The 18,941-nt window shown below is 55.3% G+C and overlaps 1 protein-coding gene across 1 annotated transcript in view; it reads left to right on the top strand.

The window, feature by feature from the left end:
- Nucleotides 1–316: 316 nt before the first annotated feature.
- LOC119096835 (RNA-binding protein 45-like) overlaps nucleotides 317–18,941 on the top strand; it is a 37,212-nt gene continuing 18,587 nt past the window's right edge. Inside the window, 11 exon segments of the mRNA XM_037219796.1 lie at nucleotides 317–725; nucleotides 3,290–3,404; nucleotides 3,761–3,955; nucleotides 4,536–4,693; nucleotides 6,227–6,408; nucleotides 6,759–6,883; nucleotides 9,171–9,391; nucleotides 9,712–9,877; nucleotides 14,242–14,398; nucleotides 14,735–14,743; nucleotides 14,745–14,869. Coding sequence (XP_037075691.1) covers nucleotides 458–725; nucleotides 3,290–3,404; nucleotides 3,761–3,955; nucleotides 4,536–4,693; nucleotides 6,227–6,408; nucleotides 6,759–6,883; nucleotides 9,171–9,391; nucleotides 9,712–9,877; nucleotides 14,242–14,398; nucleotides 14,735–14,743; nucleotides 14,745–14,849 — 1,701 coding nt within the window. The 5' untranslated portion in view covers nucleotides 317–457 and the 3' untranslated portion in view covers nucleotides 14,850–14,869.

Here is an 18,941-nt window from a genome sequence, read left to right as displayed (position 1 = left end):
CAGAGATAATGGCGCCGGCGCGCGCTTTTCCAGGCATGCGTTGCTCAGTTAAATCTCGCGGCTAGCAACGGATCAAAACAAGATGTTCCAAATATGTAACAGTGCGCTGTATTGCGTGACAGCTTTCTTTTAGAGATGTTCCAAATGATACACGCTATTCTTGTACTTGATACTTGATGCAAGTGAAAGTGATCGGCTGGGAAATTGATGTTACCGATAATCTAAAGGAGCTTTTGTCATAAGATCAATTCTGTATTATTCCAGGACTGTTATCAGAAAAATACTGGTCATTTAATTCAATATTGTTAGTGATCGACTCTTATCTAATTGGGCTCAGTGATCTTTGACAAATGGCTTCGGGATTGTCGCATTGCCGCTGAGGATTTGCCAAAGTAGATAGTGTGCCTCATTTTGTGCAGGGTTTTCATTAGGGCATCCATCGTCCTCATTATTCAAGATGGCTGATTCAAGGGGTGATTCTGGAAGCACGAGTAGTTATAGAAGTGGAAGTTCGCGGCGAACGAATGGTGAGATGAGAGACTTCATGGGTTCAGATGGTGGAAGATTCAACAAGGAAGGAAAATATGGTGATCCACCCAATTCTAGACTCTTCATCGTTTGTGGGAAGTCAATCACAGAAGATGATTTCAGAGAGTGTTTTTCCAAATATGGAACTGTCTCGGAAGTATGGGTTGTGAAGGACAGAGCAACAGGTGAACCTAAGGGTAAGTACATGTTTTTATTAAGTATAATGTGATTATCATAAGCTGTGTCATGATGTACAGGTCAGTGAAGTGCTAGTAAAATTGGATGCACCATACCAAATTGAGATGCTTAAATTTGATCCTGCATATCAGCCTGACCAATAAGGCACAGTATTGTATAATCTGCAAACCATGACACATATTCCAACACAATTCTTTTGTCAGACAATCCTGCCTAAAGAGAGTAGTGTCCTCTTCTATTTAGGTTAGATTTTGTGAAATTTGCTTTCAAAATATGATTCACCATGATATTTGTCCATTTTCTGTGAACTAGTCATATTTGTATGCTATAAAACAGAATATGATACCCTCAGTGCTTCAAATCAACAATTTTGGACACCAAATTTTGACATGCAGCCCCAAGTTAAAGGTTAAATCCTAGCTTTGCCCTAGCAAGATCTTGTCAAGATATCCAGTGATTGGTAGGCTGCATCAGTGCCTTGCACCATATGAAACATCCAGCTCTATTTTTTTATGTGATGTATTTTGAGATCTGTAAGTATACCTGCCAGGGCTTACATTTCTCAAGGATCTGAACACATATATGGTAGTTCTGGTGATTTCTGCATAAGAGTTAAAGAAATAGCTATTGCTGATATGCACAGTGTATGTTGGAATGAGAGAGCCTGTCATGTTTTGACAGGAACTTTTTAAACTCTACCCAGCCCAACAGGCAAAATAGTCTCTCTAGAGATAAACACTTATACAATGTTGGTATACTTAACCTTGAGCTTGTGTGCCTCAGTCATATGGCAGGTGAACTTGAACAAAATTTTGACAACATTTGCTTGCCAAAAGCAGCTTGGACTATCTGTGTCTGATATTGTCATTGCAGCATCACACTTCTTGAACTTTAGCTCACTACCCACTCAGAGCAGAGCTGGCTGTGTACCAACAGTTCTGAGCACTCAGATTTACTAGAATTGTGAGCTGAAATTGCTGTAATGTCACAGCTATGTTGGACATGTTCAGCACAGCATGCATGCATTGCATTCTGGTATATAGTGCTGTGATCAGTTAACCATCTTCCATGGATGGCCTCAAAGGCAGTGAGGTGCTTCTAACAGGAACAAGTCAAAGGTTGTTATACTTGGCTTTTCAAGATTTAGTGCAGATTTCAGTGGAAGTGACCACATAGATGACACACCCAGCCACTACATACATTTGTTGGCTGCTGTCAAAGTCACCACTTAGTGGCCATCATGAATGTGGAAATGCATTGCAGTTAATAGCAGATATGCATGAAGATATCTGACTGGCATGTATAGAATTTATACCTGGTGAGCATGGCACAGAGCAAAGTTGGCTCCTTCCATGCTGTGTACCTGTTCTCCTGCTGTGTACCTGTTCCAGATGTATACCTGTTCTCAAGTTGCATTATCAATCCAAGCGGACTATTACTTTTCAAAAATTCAACTACGTCATTTTACAATGAATCTTAGATGGATGTCATTTTAATAAAGGCTCAAAGCTATTTATCCCTTTGAGGGCAAACATGGCAGGTACAACAACAAGATATGTGGCACCAGCCATATGCTGAATTGCCTAAAAGCATCTTGCCTTTGACCATGCTATGAACCAAAAGTGTGCCATAAATTCAGAACCTCTGCTGTGTAGTTGGCTCCATCCAGGTCCAGGCCAGGTCAAAAGTTTTCCTCATTATAACAGCACAAAGTAAAACTTTAAGTGAAGGGAAAGGCATTAACTAAGCTCTGAAGAGTATCCCATGGTAGTATGCAATCAAGTACAAGGCTTTTTTGTTGTAGCCATAATCCCACTAGTTTTGGAATTTGCCAATATGCTTTGGATTCAGGACCAAACCATTTCATAGGCAGGTGGTCAGCAACCTGGTGTGACATATATCATAGCCAAAGTATATATGGCAGTACATGGCAGTAATAATAATGATAGTTTTACTGCACATTGTTGCAAAATTTGGCTTTTAAAGGCAGCTGTTAATTTCATTTCATGTATGGTGAGCAAGGCTAGTCACTGATTCAGCACACATCAGTTATGTGTAGTCATAGGCCATAGGCAAAGGCAAAAACAGACTGTGGCAACCAATCAGCCCCAGCCTCTAGCAGCTGGCCATAGAGGCACGCCCAGGCGCACATACTAGTAGCGCACTACACTACACTACACTATCCAGTCCCCAGCTTGCAGGTCCGTCGGCATCCACCTCCACATACACCCCACACCATGCACTTGGTCCATTTGCTGTATCGCTCCAGAAGGCGGCCTCGCCTCTGTCTGCGCCGGCGGTGGGGGATTACTCGCGCTTCAGTGGAGTGATCAGTCATCACCTCTGTGTCTTCGGCATGCCTCTTGGGATTTTCAGACTGAGTCATTATGGTCTTGACCCTATCTGATCATGGAATTCTAGGTCAACTGCAAAATTAAGTGGTGAAGGTTCAACCAAGTTTCTTGTGGGACCTGAAAGAGGTTGGCTTGTCGTGTTTGGCATGGCAGATTTCTGTCTTGTTTCAATTCCTGCGTGGCCATAACTTGTTCCTGATCCGTTGCAGGTGTCACTTACATCAAATTCAGCAAGACATCTGAGGCAGCTTTGGCCATGGAGGAAATGAACGGCAGGTGCATCGGTAATCACCCACGGCCACTTAAGGTCCTCATCGCACACAGGTACATACGCGGGGTCTCCGGGTCACTGTGTGAACGTGGTCCCTTGTGTTACATGCCTCGCAGCTGGAGGCATATCCAGGTGCCATGGATTGTCCGAACAACACAATAGTTGCTTTTATGCACTTTGAGGTAGATCATGGACGCACGGTGCAGCCAACACCCACTGCTGTTGGGCCGCCGCTAGCACTGAAGCTTGGTCCGGCGGCGCTAGCGCTGGCCCCAGCCCTAGTGCTGTGCTCTCCCCGCTGTTGCGCACCGGGCGCCATTCCGCCATTCCTCTAGCCGTCGCTGTGTCCGTGCGGCCCGCCGCCGCCGACGGAGCGGCGCGCTCACGACCGCGCCCGGTGTGGCCGCAGCCGAGAGCAGGGGTCGCGGCGCGAGCAGAACGAGGAGGAGCGTCTGCTGCGGCTGTTCGTCGTCGTGCCGCGCGCCATGACAGAGGCGGAGCTCAGGGAACACTTCCAGACGTTCGGCGACATCGACTACGTGTCCATCGTCAAGGACCGCACCACAAAGGAGAGCAAGGGCTTCGGCTACGTCAAATATCACAGGTAGGCGGGCTCGGGCATGGCGAGTGATGTGACTGTGTCAACCTGTGATTAGGAATTGCATCCAACGTGTGTTTTATGTTTCCATGTTTCAATTTCTTGAATATGACCAGATTATCCTTTAATGACCAGATTCATATATATGACCAGATAGGACCAGACCAGATATGACCAGGTTGTCTGTGAAATCTCAGAACAATTTTGCAAGTGTGGTGTTTTTTTTAGTATGAAAACCACTGTGGAAACTTGAACACTATAGTTCAGAATGTGGGACGTATTATGCCTCTTTTCAGCACAGTCTTACATATGTTTAATGATCACGGAAGGCAACACGATCCGGTGCCACTGATATTCTACTATCTTGTGCCACTAGTATTCTACTATCTGGTGCACTGATATTCTACTATCCTATGCCTCCCATGTTCTACTCTCTGGTGCCACCGAAATTCTGCTATCCCGTCTCGCCGACAAGTGAATAAGGATTTTCCTAAAGAGCAGCTGAGACAGCAGAGCTCCCTAATGGTGGCACCAGCTTAACATATCCTGTGGTATCACTCCTGGTCACCTGTTCCCCGTCTTCCAGGATGTCGCACGCGGCCAAGGCGTACGAGAACTGCGACCGCTCGTTCAAGCCCATGTTTGCCGACCCAAAACCGCAGAAGGACATGCGGAACGACGGCATGATGCTCTCGGGCCCGGGCAGCTCCGTGTCGTCCTCCGGCTTCGACATGATGGCCTACAGTCAGTGCAGGCCCGCTGGCGGCCGCGGCCCGACCGGGCGGGGCTGGGAGCGGTCGCAGAGGCCGCTGTACCAGGGGCAAGCTGGTAACTCATTCAGCGTTGCGGCTCGCGCTCTGCGGGCTTGATGTGGGCTTGATGTGTACCTACTGTATCGCCGTCACTGTGGGCTTGATGAGGGGTCACCTACAGTTTGTCTCATCATCTGCCGTGCGCTTGGTCGCGCTTTGACATTCGTTAGTCAGCTTTTCATGCACTCACGAAACAATTTGCATCCAGGTGACGGTGTCGTGATGGTGCCGACCACTGACTCGTTCCGTGACGGTGCTGGTGACTTGTTTCGTGACGGTGCTGGTGACCTGTCCCGTGATGGTGCTGGTGACCTGTCCCGTGACGGTGCTGGTGACTTGTTTCGTGACGGTGCTGGTGACCTGTCCCGTGATGGTGCTGGTGACTTGTCCCGTGACGGTGCTGGTGACCTGTCCCGTGATCAAGCTTGTGACTTGTCCCATGACGGTGCTGGCCACTGACTCGTTCCGTGACGGTGCTGGTGACTTGTCCCGTGACGGTGCTGGTGGCCTGTCCCGTGATCAAGCTTGTGACTTGTCCCATGACGGTGCTGGCCACTGACTCGTTCCGTGACGGTGGTGGTGACTCGTCCCGTGATGGTGCTGGTGACTTGTCCCGTGATGGCGGTGGTGATTTGTCTCGTGACGGTGGTGGTGACTCGTCCTGTGACGGTGCTGGTGACTTGTCTCGTAATGGTGCTGGCCACTGACTCGTTCCGTGACGGTGCTGGTGACCTGTCCCGTGATGGTGCTGGTGACTTGTCCTGTAATGGTGCTGGCAACTGACTGGTTCTGCGATGGTGCTGGTGACCTGTCCCGTGACGGTGCTGGTGACTTGTTCCGTGACGGTGCAGGCCACTGACTTGTTCTGTGACGGTGCTGGTGACCTGTCCCGTGATGGTGCTGGCCACTGGCTCGTTCTGTGACGGTGCTGGTGACCTGTCCCGTGATGGTGCTGGCGACTTGTCCCGTGACGGTGCTGGTGACCCGTCCCGTGACCAAGCTGGTGACTCGTCCCGCGTCGCCGGCAGAATTTTGGTGGTGCCGCCGCCACTCGTTCACCCTGTCTCCAGTCTGTGTCGTATCTCCCTACGTTGTCCCTCAGTCACCATTCCCCCTGTCTTCAGATTTTGTCCCTGTTCCTCCACTCCTGGCCCTCCATACCTGTCCCTTCATTCCTGTCCCTTTATCCCGGTCCCTCCATTGACCCGCCGTCTGACCTGACCCGCAACCGCTGACCCGCCGTCTGACCTGACCCCCGACCGCAGACCCACCGTCTGACCTCATCCCCGACCGCTGACCCGTCGTCTGACCTGACCCATAACGGCTGACCCGCCGTCTGACCTGACCCCCGACCGCAGATCTGCCGTGTGACCTGATCCCCGACCGCTGACCCGCCGTCTTACCTGACCCATAACTGCTGACCCGTCGGCTGACCTGACCCCTGACCGCTGACCCGTCGCCGCAGCGCCGCCGTCCGGCAAGATGGCGCCGCTGCCGCCAATGGAGGCCACGCCGCCAGCCGAGGCGTGCACGCGGCTAGGCGTGGTGGCCTCACCCACACTCAACCAGGACCAGCTCTGGAAGCTGTTCGACCTGGTGCCCGGCCTGGACTTCATCGACCTGCGGCGCGACAGGAAGTCGGGGCAGGTGAGCGGCGCGGGCCGTTGCCGAGCGGCGCCTCCACTGGCGCCCAGTCCCCCGCCGTCTGCTGTTACACGGCCGGGAATCGCTCGTGCGGTTGCTAATTGCCGTTCTCTTTTGGAGGTGCCCGCCGTATGGCATGACGTACGCCGCTGGTTTTGTGCCGTTCGGTTGGTGTTGGCGGTTGGTGCGGCAGGCATTTGGACGTGAAAGTCCTTCGATGCTATGGCTCTCCGAGTGGTACGCCGTCGGAGTGCCGGCCCCGGCTGTGCAGCGCCGTCGGTAGGCGCGTGCCGCCGGTCCAGCCAGACCGCGCTCCCCGGCCCCGCCTGACGCCCCGCCCCGTCCGCGCCCAGGGCTTCGCGTCCGTGCAGTTCAGCAGCATCCAGTCGGCGGCGTACGCCAAAGAGAAGCTACACGGCTTCGAGTACCCGCCCGGTCACCGGCTGATCGTCAAGTTCGACCCCGGCCACGACATAATGTGAGGTCCCCGCTGGTGGGCAGCGGGTGGTGGGGCGGGGAGTCCCGGTGTCGCGCGCTAGCCCAGGCTGAGTGTAGGGAATTCCCACCAGAACCTGTGCGTGCCAATCCCTTACCGATAACTTGGTGCTGCTGTGAGGTGAACAGTCTTCTTATATTATAGGAATGACGTTTACGAAAATGTATGCACTGATAAATTATGTCCTGCCAGGAACGGCGCAATGGTTTGAGGAACTGAGCAGACGTAGTCAGACCACGCCACATTACCGCACGGGGAGCGCAGTCAGACCCGAGCGGGTTGGCGGACCGGCCGACATCACCCGGCTCGTCAGGAGGCGCCGCTTTCACCGCCAGCCCCCCAGCGTACGCCCGGGTCGGCGGGCTGCAGCGCCGCACTCTGGCATAATGAGACCCCGGAGCGGCATGCAAATGTGGCCGTTTGCAGGCGTCGCCGCGCCGCCAGACGGAACCACGCGTGCCGCGTCCCCAATCCGACGTTGCATTCCGTTCCTGTGACGCGCTCCGAGCGGGCGGGACGCTACCTGAGCCGGCTCCCCGGTCCTCTGTGACCCCCGGCCTCCGCGGGCGTAGCGGACGCCGGTCCTCTGTGACCCCCGGCCTCCGCGGGCGTAGCGGACGCCGGTCCTCTGTGACCCCCGGCCTCCGCGGGCGTAGCGGACGCCGGTCCTCTGTGACCCCCGGCCTCCGCGGGCGTAGCGGACGCCGGTCCCCTGTGACCTCCGGTCTGCCGGGCGGGCTGGACGCCACCTGAGCCGGCTCCCCGGTCCCCTGTGACCCCCGGCCTGCCGAGCGGGTGGGACGCCACCTGAGCCGGCTTACTGGTCCCCTGTGACCCCCGGCCTGCCGAGCGGGTGGGACGCCACCTGAGCTGGCATCCTTGTCCTCTGTGACCCCCGGCCTCCGCGGGCGTAGCGGACGCCGGTCCCCTGTGACCCCCGACCTACCGAGCGGGTGCGACGCCACCTGAGCCGGCTTACCGGTCCCCTGTGACCCCTGACCTCCGCCGGTTGTGACGCCTCGGTTGATCGCGCTGCATCGCCTGCACGGTTCATAGGCGAGTCGAAGATTGCTACGACTTACACTGCAGTTGTGACGTCAACGGGCGTGCCGAGCCCTCCAACGCGAATCTATCGTATGGCGAAAAGTGTAGTGGGTGCGCGTTTTGGAACGCACAGGGGGAAATCTGGGCCTCGTGACAGCTGCCCGCGGAGGAGAGGATGAAATGGACCCCGGAGTTTGATCAGAGGCTCCTGCAGCCTCTTGCCCACCTATATCACGCTGCCAAGACTACGTACTCGAGAGGTCTGCTCAGCTGCCCGCGCTTTTGTGTGGAGGGTTTGTTGCTCCGCGCGTCGCTCTGCGACAGACAGCGTCAGGTGTGAAGAGCAAAACGGTCGGTCGCCTGTGTCAGTGGTGGGCGGAGAGACGTCTGCATATCATATAGGAGCAGAACGAGGCGGCCCTTGCTGGGACTGGAAGTCCGGGTCTTTGCGTGCCAGAAGGGCCGAGTCCATTGACATGCGTGCTGATTGGGGTGCTGGTGCGATGGTGCGTCACGCACGGGTACAGCCGAGTGATTGGTAACCGAATGGGGGTGTAATTCATCCATGGACGATGGTGCATTGCCGATGTTAGTGCGAATTGTGCGAACGCATATAAGCAGTTGTCTCAGCTCTCAACCTGCCATGTACCTATCGCGTGGTGTTTCTGTCGCCACTCAACGACACAATGGGTTAGTAATATTGGTAGGATCAGCTCCATTGTCGTTGGGTATGCCCTGCCCTCGGTGTCAGAGGCGATTCATATCACATGATATATATATATATATATATATATATATATATATATATATATATATATATATATATATATATATTGGAGGTGACCACAACCCAAGAACTACGTTCCAGTGTCGTCGACCAGTGTGCTTGTCCTGGCACTGTAACTGCGGTATTCCGCGGCACACCTATTCGTTCTGGAGGCCGACGGCCATACCGCCCCGTAGGCAGTGCCCCGTAGTCGGTGCCTGTGCATCGTGAAGTTTTGTATCGCCCTGGGTTGTCCCACTGTTGAAATTTGCGTCCATGGGAAGATAAACCGCCCAAAACTTGCTGACAACACTCACAACAGTAAAAGCCATGTCCAGCGAAAATCCCACTCCCCCAAGGGATTTCACTAAGTTCTACGGTTCGGCCCTTGCTCCCGGTGCCCGCTGCGGCCGCGTGCGCTGCTGTGCGCGGCGCTGACGCCGCCCGGCCGCGCCGCAGGATGGGCCAGCACTCGATGATGCCGCCGCCGCCGATGATGCCGCGCATGCCGATGATGCCGCCGCCGCAGCAGCCGGGCGGCGTCGGAAACGGCTCGTCGGCGCTGTCGCCGGCTGGCGCGGCGCGGCCGTCCGGCAACCTGCAGACGGACCTGGCGCACCTGGCCGAGACGATCGCGCAGGCTACCTCGCTCATCCAGGCCGCCGGCATCAACCCGCACGGTCAGTTGGCGCGCCCGACGCGGCCGCTCCCCTCGCGCCGGGGGCTTGTGACGGCTGTCGCGCCGCTCAATTGTCGTGTTGGTGCGTGTGCGGGTTATCGTCTGGGTCGGTGGGCGAGCGAGGGGCGGTGCTGTTGGGAGGTGTGGGGTGTGGTGAGTCGGTTTTCGCGTCTCACTCAAGGTTGGGCGTCGGCGCGTGTTCGGCGAGGCCGGCGGCGGCGGCGGAGCCCGCCCCGCCCGCCTGGCCTCGCCTCCGCCCGGGCGACTCCGCGCGGCCCGAGCGTCGGCGGCGCCGACTGATGGCGCTGCCGTGTGCCGCAGGCGCCGGCGCCGACGCGAACGCCGGCTCGCCCATGTCCGGCGCGTCGGCCCTGCCGCCCGGCCCGACCGGCATGGTGATGTTCGAGCACTACGACCCGACCTACTGCTCGGCCAAGCTGCCGGCGGCGCAGCCGCTCGCAGCGCTCGACTCCACCGTGGCAGAGAGGTGAGACGAGCCGCGCTCCAGGCGGCGCTGCCGCGCCCCGCGAGCCGGCCGGTGGCGGCCCAGCCGACTGGCTGTGACCGGGATTGATAAGGGGATTCGCTGGTGTCCCTCCACGGTCGTGCTGCGATGTCTTCAGGGTGGTTTGTATACGGAGCAGCGGACCTGGGTGTGGTATGGTAGTTTTGCCTGTGGGAAGTGATTGAAGAAGGTGATTGGAACCGTGGCAAGTAGTGTATCGTCTTGTTCGCAGGACGGACATCAGGGTGGGAAATTTAGTTGTTTTTTTTTTTTTTTTGCTGGTGGCGGAGTACAAAAATTTTCGCGGTTGGAGTGCAAACTTGTCTGCAAGCAGAAGTCTGTCTAATGTGGAATGAGTGTCTGCACAATGGGCCTTGGTTGGAGTACACTACACACTGCGTTTAATGCATCAACATTTTCCCAGTGTTTTTCAGACAAAAATTAGTCAGCATGCCATTTTGCATTTCAGTGGAACAGAACACTTCCTGTGAGTGAGGGTGCCATGCTGATCCCATCCATATCCGGGTAGTGCTACTAGCTCGCCTAAACATGCAAAGATTGATTAAGGGTATGTGTTAAGAAGTATACAGTTAGAGGGGTTAACAACAAAATTTTATACATATACATTCACAGGTGCATCATACAAAACTCATTTACATATCATTACCTATCTACATGCAAACTTATACACTGTCGAAATGATAAACCAGATGCATCCTCTGCTTACTGACAAACTGAATTGTGGACAGACACTTTGCATGACACCCTGTTTTTTTTATAACTCTTAGGCAGCTGCAGCTGACTATGAAAGCCTTATGTATGTGACATCACTAACATGAAGTCCTTGAAGCCTTAGCAGAATTAATATAAACATACCAAAAGTGTTCCTCTTCCCATTCTTCTCTTTCTGCTCTTCTCCTCTTTCAGTTCCTTCCCTGCTCTTTCTGTCACTCTTCTCCTTCCACTCCTCCTCCACTTCTGCTCCTCCTCTCTTCATGCACCTCCTCTATGCCTCTCCACTCCTCCTCCACTTCTGCTCCTCCTCTCTTCATGCACCTCCTCTATGCCTCTCCATTTCTCCAAGTCCCCGATGATCCTATGCAGGGAGAATTTTAATAGTGTCACTGCAGGACCTAATGTCTGACAGCAAGGAACATGGCAGCATTGCCACCTGTCAGGTTACAGCAATTATAACCACAGGCTGAAAACAGGTCAGCCTTATATTTGATCCCACATGGGAAACCCAAACCTAGCATTAATGTTGTATATAGATACCTTAGTACCTATGTACCTACCCACCATGCTGTAGGTAGAGCAGGTTATAACAAGGTAATTTTACATCGGTCTGCAGTGGTAAACATTTGTAGATCAGCTTCCAGGCACTTATTTACCTTTTTTGGAATGACTTAATAGCGGTCCAAAACTAAATCCCAACCAACTTTAGAAGTGTGTATGCATGCTGTGTGAAAATTGAAGACAACAAATTCCATTTTGCCTCACTGAGTAACTCAAACTCGCAACCACGATGCACATAATCCCAAGCAGCTACACTCCCGCTCCGCCCTCCTCACTCCCACCATAGCCCTGCTCCCACCACATCAAGACAAACAACCAAACCACGCACAGGAGTTCTGGCGCATTCCCAGACATTGTGATGGCATTCTAGCACTCGTCAAGGGGCCAACCAAGTACAAGTACCACGGGTCGTTCCTGAAATGACAGGCTGTGATGAATAGTCTAAGAAAAGCCATTTATCCAGTTGCACCAACACAAATTGTTAAGTTTGTGGTAGAAAAATCATAGGGCCTTACAGCCATGCATTTCAAGTTGTAATTTGCCACCTACAAATATATCTTATCTTCTGGTGGCGCAAGACAACGCCGAGATAATGCAGTACCTGTACTACAAATCGATTGATATTTATTATTCTAAGGCATCTCACGTCATTTTAACACCCTCTAAGGAAGGCCGTGGCTGGGCGATACCAAAACACGTAAATTTTTCAATAAAATTTGGCTAACCTTGCCAAAAACTTGCTGTTCTCCGGCTTGTACTCCGGCTCGTTCTCTCCGGGTCTTCCCGTAGTCCCCATTGTGAGGAGGGCAACCAAGTACTGCGATTTTTTCCCACCGGGTTATGGACCGTCTCTATCTTACGAGTACAGGTACTGGTTGAGCCCGGAGACGTGACACCGTTGTTAAATAAGTAAGATATCCTCGAATCTTCAAAGGCCGGCATTTACCGATTTCTTAACAAGTGGTTGACTTACTATCATTTACACAATAGTAATGATAAGTTTTGGAATGCTGCATGCCACAAGCTCCCATTTTGGGAACGTAATTCCCGATGACATTTCATAACCCAAAAGAAGCCGTTACCACCAAAAGTGCCGCCCACAAACGTGATATTTGGATGTCATTTAATGTCATGATTCTTAAAAGTGCCGATATGTGGTGTGTTTGAATGCTATGCTTTTCAATTGAATTGCAAGTTGGGTGATGATTGGTGGTTGGTATGGCAGGGGCAGGAATGAAACAAGCGCTTTGAAAATGATGTTCAATCTGCAACATTTTGGAATTTTCCCACCAAACTGCGAAATGCACGCCCTTTGGTAAAATCGCTAACATGTTTTCTTAACATGAGGTAAGTTAAGAGCATAGTTGGCATCCTGGACTTCTTGCTCTGCGAGTCTTTGAATGATCTAGTTGAAATAGATGCGCCGTTGGTGATTTTCGTGCTGCTAGTGGTTTTCCGGTCGAACGAACATTGTTTTAGGTGTCCCTTTCTTCCGACGCGGGCCTTCACTACGCGAGAATGCACTCGTCAGTTGCAGGACGGTGGGCTGCCATAAGTTTCGGGTACGGGAGGCGATGGGTTCGTCGCGTGGTGGGAGCCGGCGCCGTGATGTGTTTGTCCGTTTCTTGAGAGAGGTATCGGCAGGTGTGTGCGTCGTGGAGAATGCGGTCTTACTCAGGTGCGCCATATATTTTCGCCACAGGTGACATCTGAGGTATGTGGCAGCGGTAGGTACTTAAAACAATCACATTTCATATTCCAGTTTACTTCATTTCCACAGAAGTAGCTCACATGAGTCGTCATCACCCTTCGGGAGTTGCATAGGCTTGTACAAGTGCATCTAACCCATGTAATACAATGATGAAGGACATTGACATGAACACCCTGGATTGGCCAGCTCCTGCTGGATTGCAGATGCTTGTTTCCATTTCTCGGGGCTCCATATGTTTGGTCCCTGGAAATAAATAAACTTTATGACTCACTTTCTGACAACGAAGTTCATGCACCCTCCTGGCTATCAAGAAAGCAAAACCTGTCTGCCTTGGTACTTATACTCAGGCTCATACATTTGCAATGGTGCCTTTGCTTTGTGGGGCGGACTGCAGCGTTTGGAGTACAAAAATTGTCGTTCTTGCCGGTCAAGAGCCTGGAGTACAAAATTTCCTGGTGCCACATCCACCAGAAAACGGAGGCTTTTTCCCACACTGATGGACATGGAGTTCGTTTCCGTATTTTGTGTCACATGCATCACATTGCGCATTCGCGTAGTTCGAACATCGTTCGGTACGACAGCAACTGCGACCGACGTCAAACCCCTTTTGTGTTGCTTTTTATGTGTGTGGGGGGGGGGGGGGGGGGAGGAGATAATCACTGAAGCTTGCCGTGTATAAAACGTTAACCATAGTATGATTCGTCCCGGGTTTTGAAAATGCCCGACCCAAATCGAAGTCAGCAAAGACCCACTCCGCGGACCGTTCTACAGTGTTTCAAACGGGACCCGGGTGCATGCTCTGCTGATGAGTGGTCCGATATCACAAGCCCCCCCCCCCCTCTCCCCTTTGACGATGTGCCTGCGAGTTGAATTGATTACCCCGACTTCTGAAGACTGCTGCGGTACTGGAGGGGAGGGGGGGGGGGGGGCGAAAATTGACTAAGCTGCAACCTTTAGTAAGTTCCCTTCAAACGATTAGAGTGCGGTCTGGGCAGAAAACTGCATTTTCCGTCTGGTAACTACTGGATTGTTTTTTTTCAAATTGCCGCAGACTGTGGGTTTATCGCCCTGAAGTTGACTGTGATTAAGTCGACCTTCCAACTTAAGCATAACGCTGTGAATGTTGCGTTGGTAGTGTGTCGATCTCCCCGCTGTGATTTAGTAAGTGACGACGAACAGACTGGGTGCCCACGGCAGAAGCCAGGCCGTTCGGTCACGCCGTGCAGCTGCAAACCGTCGCATGTCACGCACATATGACCGTGGCTGACGACTGGCGAGTAGCCGGCGAGCCGCGAACGCGTGGCGGCACCCCGACTGACCGCGCGTGCGCCCGGCCCAGGCTATTCATCGTCTGTCATCCGGCGCCGCCGCCGCCGTACGCGCTGAAGGATGTGTTCGCCCGCTTCGGCAACCTCATCGACATCTACATCCTGAACGGCAAGACGTGCGGCTACGCCAAGTACGCGTGCAAGGAGTCGGCCGACAAGGCGATCCAGGTGGGTCTCGGCCGGCGGCCTGGCGGGGACGCGGCGATGGTGGCGGGCGGCCGCACAGGGCCGCCGCTTCAGCGTGTGCAGCGGCGTCCCTGGCCGCAGCTGACGCTCGATACACGCAAAAGATGCGCTCGTGGACGCTCGTTGTTGTCCGTGACCAGTCCGGTGGAAAGCTCGCTCTCCTTGCTGCATGGCCGTGATCAGGCCGGTTTGACGAGCACCCCCGGTGTGTAGGCGGCAGCACGTCTGCTGGCTGTGGGCCGGCGGCCGTGCCGTGCTCCCCGCGCCGCCTCTGCCGGGCGGGCTGTGACGGACGCGGCGTGCGCTCCCTCGCCGCAGACGCTGCACGGGCCAGGAGCTGTGCGGCGCCAGGCTGAAGGTGATGCCCGCCGAGCCGCAGGACAAGGTCGACACCGGCCGGAAGCGCATCAAAATCGACGACCAGCAGTTCTGAGGAAATCAAACGCTGGACAGGTCAGTCGACGGCGCCGCCGCTTCTCGCCCCGCCCGGCCGCCGCTCCCCGCGTCCCGTCTGCCCGACTGGGGAGGGCTGGGCTGGGTGGGCCGCTCCGCTGACGCCGTGCCGACCCCGGCACTGACCCGGACGCGACTTGGCCGTCGGACCAGGCTCACGAGCGACGCGCCGGGCGCCTTGTGTGTTCACGTTGTATTCCCGCCCCGACCCGAGGCTGATTTGGTGGTCGGATCAGGTCTGCTCGTCGCTCGCCGGCCGTGACCTCGCGGCACGCGAGAGCAGGTCGGAGGCGGGCGGCCGTCCCCGCGCGGGCCTGGCCGCGGCGCCGGCGTCGTAGCCGCCGGCACCGCCCCGGCCGCGCGCGGCGCCGGTGTCGCAGCCGCCCGGCGCGGCGGCCCGGCGCCGGACGGAGCCGAGCGGGCGTCGGGCGGACGCCAGCTGACGCGTGTGTGTGCCCGCAGGCTCTGACAGACTCACGCCACCGACGGACTCGGCTCCGGGACCGGCTGACTCGTGACGACAACCATCATGCGCGCCGCGCCACACACTACACGCACCTAGTTACACGGCCTAGCTGTAGAGATGTTCGTATGATCGCTCGACGTTTCTGTTCTCCCTCTTTTTGTCTACTTTCCCGCGACGGTCGTCGGACGCGTGACCGCCTCGACCGCGCTCGTGCCGCGCGAAGACGGGACACTTGTGTGTATAGACTGGTCGGCCCGGCCCGGGCCGGCACTAGCTGTAAGATGATCGGAGACGGACCTGCGGACAGGACGAAGATGAGCCCCTCCCTCGCGGCCTCCCATGTGCGGAGCGTAGGTTAAGTTGTACGACAAACGTCGGAGCGCCTGAATAAACGGTCGAGCCTGCGTCGACACGGGTGTGTGCGTGTGCGCGTGACCTCTCGCAAACGACAATGCACGATGGACGCACGGTCGACGCTGGCACATGGCGACCACCCGACCGTCCGGAGCCGGTAGCAGTGCTGCGAGTGCCGTCTGCTGTCTGCTGGACTGCCGGACGTGACGAGCGCCGCTGCGAATGACACATGCGACTGCCGCCGGTCAGTACAGCGGACTGCCAAACGCGACGCGCTATGAGGGAATGGTGCGGTTCGTGCGAACAAATTGGCGTCCTGAACGTTTCTGCTGTCCGTTACTGTCGGCTAGGCTGCCGGCCGCCCCTGGCGCTCATGTGTCGGACCATTAGCCACGACTGGCGCCCGTGTGTCGGACCATTAACAACAACTGGCGCCCATGTGTCGGACCAGTAGCCACAACTCGCGCCCGTGTGCCGGACCGTCAGCCCCGACTGGCGCCCGTATGTCGGACCACCAGCCACGACTGCCACCCATGTGTCGGATCATCAGCCACAACTGGTGCCCATGTGTCGGACCATGAGCCACGACTGGCGCCCATGTGTCGGACCATCAGCCACGACTCGCGCCCGTGTGTCGGATCATCAGCCCCGACTCGCGCCCATGTGTCGGACCATGAGCCACGACTGGCGCCCATGTGTGGGACCATGAGCCACGACTGGCGCCCACGTGTCGGACCATCAGCCGCGACTGGCGCCCATGTGTCGGACCATCAGTCACGACTGGCGCCCGTTATCACGATTAGTTCCGATGTGTCGGATAGGCGAGACAAACATCGGACTGGCGCCGGTGTGTCGGATTACCGTCAGCGACGTGCGCTGGTATGTCGGATAGGTGAGATAAACATAGGACTGACGCTGGTGTGTCGGATAGGTGAGACAAACATCGGACTGGCGCCAGTATGTCGGACTACCGGCAGCGACGGGCGCTGCTGTGTCGGATAGGCGAGACAAACATCGGACTGGCGCCGGTGTGTCGGACTACCGACAGCGACGGGCGCTGGTGCGTCGGATAGGTCAGACAAACGTCGGACTGGCGCTGGCGTGTCGGATAGGTCAGACAAACATCGGATGGGTTCTGTTGTGTCGGACTACCGACGGCGACGGGCGCTGGTGTATCGGATAGGTAAGACAAACATCGGACTGGCGCCGCTATGTTGGACTACCGACAGCCGCGGACACTGGTGTGTCGAATTGGCAAGACAAACATTGGACTGGCGCCGTTCTGTCGGACTACCGACAGCCACGGGCGCTGGTTTGTCGGATAGGCCAGACAAACATCGGACTGGCGCCGTTCTGTCGGACTACCGACGGCGACGGGCGCTGGTGTGTCGGATAGGTGAGACAAACATCGGATGGGTTTTGTTGTGTCGGACTACCGGCAGCGACGGGCGCTGGTGTGTCGGATAGGCGAGACAAACATCGGACTGGCGCCGGTATGTCGGACTACGGACAGCGACGGGCGCTGGTGTGTCGGATAGGCGAGACAAACATCGGACTGGCGCCGTTCTGTCGGACTACCGACGGCGACGGGCGCTGGTGGGTCGGATAGGCTAGAAAACATCGGACTGGCGCCGGTGTGCCAGGCGAATGGGACAAACCTCGGGCTGATGTCAGGGCTTTGGGATAGGTAAGACAATCGCTGGATGAACGCACACGCATGGGCTTGGTGAGACTTGCTGAGGGCGTTGCGTCATGCGTGCCAAACGTTCATCTGTCCTCGATGTTCTGCACTGATAATGCGAACGTTCGACTGGCCTTTGCGGCACTGGTGGTGCAAACGTTGGACTGGCCTCATGTGCTGCACTGGTAGGGCAAACGTTGGACTGGCCTCGTGTGCGGTACTGGTGATGCGAACGTTGGACTGGCCTCCTGCGCTGCACTGTTGAGACAAACGTTGGGCTGGCCTCCCGTGCTGCGCTGGTGATGCGAACGTTGGACTGGCTTGTGCTGCACTGGTGGTGCAAGCTTGGGACTGGCCTCGTGTGCCGCACTGGTTGCACAAACGACACACCAAACGTTGGACTGGCCCCAGTATACTGGACAGGTGAGACAAACGTCACACCGCCCACGGTAACCAAGGCGCGTGTTCGTGCCGTCCCACCCGACCCAGCGGCAGGTAAGACCGCCGGCCGCCGGCGCCACTGCGGGCTGATGGACTGCCGACCAGGTCCGACGGACACGTGACGTCAGTGGACGAGCGTCGGACGTGGGAAGGGGCGTTTAGGAGCTGAGATCGAGCCGACAGCGTCGAACTGCAGCTGTTTTTCACAGTCCGCGCTGACGGGTCGCGCCGTAATGCGCTGCGGAAGCGCTGATGTGACAGCGCGTTTGCCGTGTGTGGGTGTTTATTGGCTCCATTGGACAGACTCGTGGCTCTTGTCCAAATGCTCGGTAAACAGTCCCAGGTAAGGAATGACTCAAGATATTCCTGACGACGTGGTGCGAAAGAGCAAATGTGGACCATATCGGCGACATTTTTTCAAGACTCGCCACGTTATAATGCACGTAAGATAGCATTACTTGTCGAACATGCCCATAACTGGCTCGTCCTCGAACAATACAAAAACACCAAGTCTCCTGCAGTCCATGGCTAAGACGTGTACAAGGTGACCCAGAAGCTTGGTTTCTTGTACAATTACGATTTTTGGAGGGTTAGATCAAGTTTGGCAAATTTTGTGTTTGAGCGGGGCTGGTTTCTTTCGTATCTATGCCAGTTGGCTTGGCTTTGCCCGGGTTCATTTCATTACCTGTGTGGGAACAAAGTATTACCTGTGGTGCGTGGTATTTATGTGTTCAGTTCATGTTGGTATTGCTCCTTAACTCAGCCTAACCACTTACTAATATTACGCCCTCGTGTGAACAATGTACATAATAAACACGAGAAAAGTTGTAAAGTGAACCAGGTCTCTGCGGTGAGTCCAGCGCTCCCCGCAACTTGTGCGGCATACAGACGTGGACAGGCGGGGACGCCGCGCGCGGACTGGACAGCGAGGCTGCGGCCTGTGAGCAGGACAGGGAGCGACGCCGGCCTCCGATGACCTGGCCTCGCCGACAGACCAGCCGGGACAGCCTATTTCGCACGGCGCTGAAAATGGCGCCGGAACTACGGGTTGGGGACAACTGCATGCCGGCATGCGGTGCACTGTGACAACGTAACTCTGGGTCTGCCGAGTCTGCGGAACCCAGCTCATT

The sequence above is a fragment of the Pollicipes pollicipes genome, unplaced genomic scaffold (assembly GCF_011947565.3).
Source record: "Pollicipes pollicipes isolate AB1234 unplaced genomic scaffold, Ppol_2.1 Scaffold_4295;HRSCAF=5057_pilon_pilon_pilon, whole genome shotgun sequence".
NCBI classification, from domain to species: domain Eukaryota; kingdom Metazoa; phylum Arthropoda; class Thecostraca; order Pollicipedomorpha; family Pollicipedidae; genus Pollicipes; species Pollicipes pollicipes.
Note: the sequence above shows the minus strand (reverse complement) of the source record. Positions and strands in the feature narration are given on the sequence as shown.